This window comes from Drosophila mojavensis, unplaced genomic scaffold (assembly GCF_018153725.1).
Source record: "Drosophila mojavensis isolate 15081-1352.22 unplaced genomic scaffold, ASM1815372v1 contig_151, whole genome shotgun sequence".
Taxonomy (NCBI): Eukaryota; Metazoa; Arthropoda; class Insecta; order Diptera; family Drosophilidae; genus Drosophila; species Drosophila mojavensis.
In genome coordinates, this window is record NW_025318684.1 from 143,566 (window position 1) to 148,709 (window position 5,144).

The following is a 5,144-nucleotide window of genomic DNA, read 5'->3' on the forward strand; positions in this document are numbered from 1 at the left end:
AAGACCGTCAAAGATACAGAAACTGTTAACAGAATGAAAAATGTACAGAGCACACAGCAGACTGCTCTCTCCTATGTGTACATACACTGTACACAGCTACAACATGGTCCAACATGTTGCAGCGCAGACTTGCTCAGTTGGCAAAGCGTACATCAGCGCGTGCAACACATATACAAGCAGTAACAAGTAAGAAGGCTCCAGTCGTGACTGCACGCTAGGAGATACCCTGAACCGTCTAAGCTGATATTCTAATCATTCTGCACTTCTTTTATGCACACATACATACACATGCGTCCACACTCTGCTATCTGCGCAGTAAGCAGAGGCTGCGCTGCAATGTGGGCAAAATTATGAGAATTTATTATTTGAATATTTTTTTTTGTAGACGGACAAACTTAATGAAATTTTAGAGCATGGCTAAAATGTGTGTACATTCCAAAACACAAGTCTCTAGTACTTTAAATACGTTCTCTACAAATTGGGGGCGAAGGGGGCGTGGTGTCCAAAATCTGTAAATGACAAAATCTTTGTATTCATCTAAGGTATACATACACACAGTAAATCTGAAGTCTCCAGGTTTAAAAGTGGTCAAATTAAGCTGAAAAAAAAACCAACAAAATCAATTCTTCGATTATTCTCGATAAAAAAGTTATCGGATGAGTTATCAAAAAAAAATATGATAAACTTGTACTGCGTATGGTAAACACGAGTATGTATGCCAAATCTCAGCTCTCTAGCTCTTATAACTTCTGAGATCGACGCAGTCATACGGACGGACAGGGCTATATCGATTCAGCTCGTCGTGCTGGTCTAGAATATATATACTTTATGGGGTCTGCGATGATTCCTTCCATTCCAAACCTGATTACCTGATTTCCCATTTTCAATGGGTTCAGGGTAAAAAAAGGAAAAGCTCTACACGTTTATAACGGCTCAATATAGAAAGACATACCAATTACATATACAGTAGAATCCGGTTATAAATACTCCGCGCCAGGGACCGTTGTTATACCCGGAAGACGCTATTATAATTATTTCATAAACGCTTGTCTGAAATATTCACTTTCGACTCATTACACATTACACATTCAATTATTCAATTATTCATAAAAAAAACTACATGTCACTCTATATACTCTAAAAATGACATGATCGAATATAAACCAGCATAATAACAAGGTCATTTTAAGTTTTATTTATTTACAAACATACGGTTAGCACTATTGGGGGATATTAATATTAAAAGGAATTGGTTAGATACAATAATACTAACACGAAGCACTCATCAATAATTACCTCAAAAGTGGCTTTGACGACTTTTAAAAAGTAGTTTCTGTGGGTGTTTAAGATCATTTTCGTTTTTTGGTTTTATTTCAATGAGCTTTTTAAGTTTATAATACATTTTATATCGTATCCATATTGAAATTCGATAATATAGATATAACTTTTATTTGCGATGCTTTTGAAACCCGTAATCTTGGATACATATACGCATACGCATCAAATTGAATGTGATGTTTCCAGGCTGGAAAATCATTAAAATTAATCACTTTATACTTCATTGTGTGGGAAATTGTTGTTGTTGCTGTTGATGGAGCAATTGCTGATGATGTCGACGTTCGCGTGCACGTTCTATATGTCGTTTCCTTTCTTCCTTAGTCCAGTAACGTCCGATCTTAACCTCTGATATTGTATCATCCTCAGTTGTTGTTATTTCGTTGTTACGTATATTTTTACGTATACCCATGCTCATATTACGTACTGGACGTTTAACTATATATCTGGTTCCATCTGGACGCCGCTTTACTTTCCACACCATTGGAATTTCCTCCGAGACATTTTCTCCTAAAATAGAGCTTGTCTTTGGTGTGGTAAGAGTTTTATTTGCGACCTAGTTAAAGAAAATACAGCACAATTTAATATATTGAAATTCAAGACGTTACTGCATAAGAAAACCTAATTAAAGCTGCATGTCTACAATAAAGATAGATCTATGCTTTGATTTACACATTTCGTACTTCCTACATCCAAAAATATATTAATATCTATCATCCAAACTTAAATTTAAAATTTGGTTTTTGAATTTCAGTTACCATTCTATATTATTCTTTTTGATGAGGTGAAAATAATAATAAACCGTATTCTTCGGCGCATTCTTCATTTTCCCTCTATTTGATGATTCATATATAGTTAAATTTTTCGTATTATAAGCCTCTACTTCCTAACAATTTAAATTTCTTTTCTTAAGTTATGTCTTTTATTTGATTCTTATGTATTAATTAATCCACTATTTCCATTTTATATTTTTATTATGTTTCGAACCGTTTTTTAAATATTTAACGATTTCTGTGATAAATGAATACCACGATATTTCGTACCTACAAAACTATCGTTCATTATGATCATCCATATAGGTATTACATTATTTATATTATTACAATAGTGTTTACCTCTTGACTGCTAACAAAATGATAGCGACTCAAGTTGGGAGCGTTAAATTGCGGGCATGGGCTTTGCTGTTCCTCGTTTGGTTTGGGTCGCATTGTTTTAGCGTCTATTTTAGCAGTTGTTGATGCGAAAGGATGCAGCTCGTCGGCTGATGCTTTATTTAGTGCAACAGTTTCTAAAAAATAATGAGTAAATTGTAATTCTTAGTGTTTATGTAATTGAATATGTTAATCTCAATTAGAGCTAATACGTACCGGAATTGTGTTGGGAACAGACTATACGGCCAGATTTTATAAATGGTAGCAAAACGGGTTGAAACGAGGTTATAGGGTTGTTAGGAGTTGTATTTGCAGTTGCCGCTGAAAGTGAAATTGGTTCGATCTCTAAATTTATGGCATTTTGGTGAGGCGAAGCACTGTTATTGGAGCCACCCGTATTATAGGCACTTGAAGAATTTTCTACCTCTTCCTGCTGTTGGTTTATACATTTATTCTCGTTGTCACCATTAGTTGCACTACAGTTAGCTCCACTGCTGCTTGATTCACTGGTGTTTGTTATAGCACTGCGTAGCGTATAAACTCTATTCGATATTCGATGTTGTTGCTTATGATATAAGCTTGGACGGCCAGCCATCGTATGAACGGATCTTGCATTAAGCTGAGATTTAATCCCTAACCATTGGGCTACACGTTGCGTTTGCTGTTGCATTTCTAAAACATCCGATTCTGCCATCATTCTTGACGAGCAAGATCCCATTGCAGTCATATAGTTCGAGCTTTGATATGGTGAGCAATAGAGGGGTTCTGATTCAGAATCCTCGGGAATTGTTTCGTAAATATGCTCGCAATCATCATAATCATATTCTTTACTAATTATTGTTGTTCGCAGGCTTTTGTCTATGATTGGTTTAAAGCCCGTTTCTTGGCTCATTCCTTGCACATTGCCAATGTACAACTTTTCTGTGACACTAGTTTGAGTTTGTCCTTTGTTTTTCGACTTTTCGGACATCGTTTGCGATCCACTGAAAGTTGCTGGTAAAATAGATTTAATAGGTTTTGCCGCAGATTCTGCTGTTAAATTGTTATCGCTTGTTTGCCGTTGCTGCGTTACGAGTAGTTTATCCAATTTGTCCACGACATTTGTATATTCATCAGATAGAATGCTGTTGGCATAATCAAAGTTACTGTCGATTTCTTCATCATCCTCATCGATATCATCGTCGTCATCCTCCATTTTAAATGAAAAGTGAATATCAGATGATGTTATATATATCATTCTAAGTACTTACGGGATATAGAACTCGACTGACAAGCAATGTAACAGACGAAGTATTTTCAGCTATTTGCGTTTCGGCATGTTTTTTACTCTTGATGTCTATGCCATTAATGCGGAGAATTTGATCGCCACGACGGAGTCGACCGTCGCGCTCAGCCAAGCTCTCTGGCTGTATATCACTTATGAAAACGTCATCACAGGCATCAGCGTCAGCATCGACATCAGCGTCAGTATTAGCGTCCGCGTCATCTCTTATTAAGTCTGCATTCTTGTTGCATATCACAGGATTAATAATATTCTCTTCGCAGTCCCTGATACTGTAGAAGTTATTGCAGGACACAGTGAGTCCAATTTCATCGTTAGTTGAATCATTTTTCACGAGTGTTACCTCCTGCAAATCATATGTTCTATAAAAATACTTCTTCATGCACTAAAACTTACCTCGATGTCTATCTCTGGCTCCAAACACTGCTCAAACAGATGATGCTCTTGCTCAATAAAATGATCGGCAATTGTTTGCGCAATATTTTCGTTATGATTGAATTTTTTGTTAGTTTTATTGAATGCAACAAACTTGTCATTCGTTTTTTTCTCCTTCGATACTGGTTCGGTTTGATCGCTGTTTTGAAATGTTCGTAAAGTTAAAATAATTTGATTTTCAGCTGACACTGATGATAGAGGTGGCATCGGCAATGAATTGAAATTAATATTTTCTGAGGCACTGGTTGCTTTTGCATTAGATACTTGAACATTTTTTACTCTTGAACAAATATCGTCCTTCTGCAGGTCTCCGGAGGTGACGGGATTTCGCTTTCGGCATAATTCAACTACTAGGGTTTCTTTAGCTTGAAGGAACATTTGAACCGCCTCATAACTAGACAATGATGTAATGTCGCTGCCATTTAACTGTAATGATTGCAGTAATTGAAAACAAATGTGAGAATGAACAAGCCTGCACAATGCTGCACGCATGCATGATTCTCTATGGCTGAAATCGTTTATACATTTGTGTGCAGTTGTCTGGTTTCGGATTTTTTGCAATTTAAACTTACCTTTAGCACAACATAATCTAACTCAACAACATTAACACAGTTATTAGAGCACATTTTGATAACAAATTACATAGCTTTATTAATTTTTATTCCGTGAAATAAATCCACACCCACACAACACAAATACAGACATCGTTTATCATTTCTAAATTCGCCGCGACTGTGTGACCATAGTGCCTATTTCTTCAAAATCTTATTATTATCGATTATTTGAAAAATCTGTATACTACCACTGACCAAAGACCACTGTGTTCTTTGGTCAGTGATACTACTTTAAGAGAATTTCAGAAGTAAAAGGACTAATTTATAAGCAAAAACACTATGTATACTACAATTTGTTAGATCAAGTTGTTTATGCACTCGACTTAG

General features: G+C 35.9%; 1 protein-coding gene across 1 annotated transcript; it reads right to left on the reverse strand.

Annotated features, from left to right (window-relative positions):
- Positions 1–1,342: 1,342 nt before the first annotated feature.
- On the reverse strand, positions 1,343–4,944 carry LOC6585773 (slo-interacting protein 1). The gene is made up of 6 exons (XM_002011363.4): positions 4,776–4,944; positions 4,165–4,629; positions 3,737–4,114; positions 2,703–3,675; positions 2,451–2,623; positions 1,343–1,891 (listed from the first exon to the last, which is right to left on the reverse strand). Exons 1-6 carry the CDS (start codon positions 4,827–4,829, stop codon positions 1,559–1,561), a joined length of 2,376 nt encoding a protein of 791 aa, XP_002011399.2. The 5' UTR covers positions 4,830–4,944; the 3' UTR covers positions 1,343–1,558.
- Between the last annotated feature and the right edge of the window lie 200 nt (positions 4,945–5,144).

Bases quoted from the DNA above. Each gene is read 5' to 3' on its own strand.
- LOC6585773 (XM_002011363.4), bottom strand. From the start codon at position 4,829: ATGTGCTCTAATAACTGTGTTAATGTTGTTGAGTTAGATTATGTTGTG. The intron at 4,630-4,775 runs GTAAGTTTAAAT...CAATCATTACAG, and splicing joins TAGATTATGTTGTGCTAAAG to TTAAATGGCAGCGACATTAC. The intron at 1,892-2,450 runs GTAAACACTATT...TTCTTTAACTAG, and splicing joins ATTTTGTTAGCAGTCAAGAG to GTCGCAAATAAAACTCTTAC.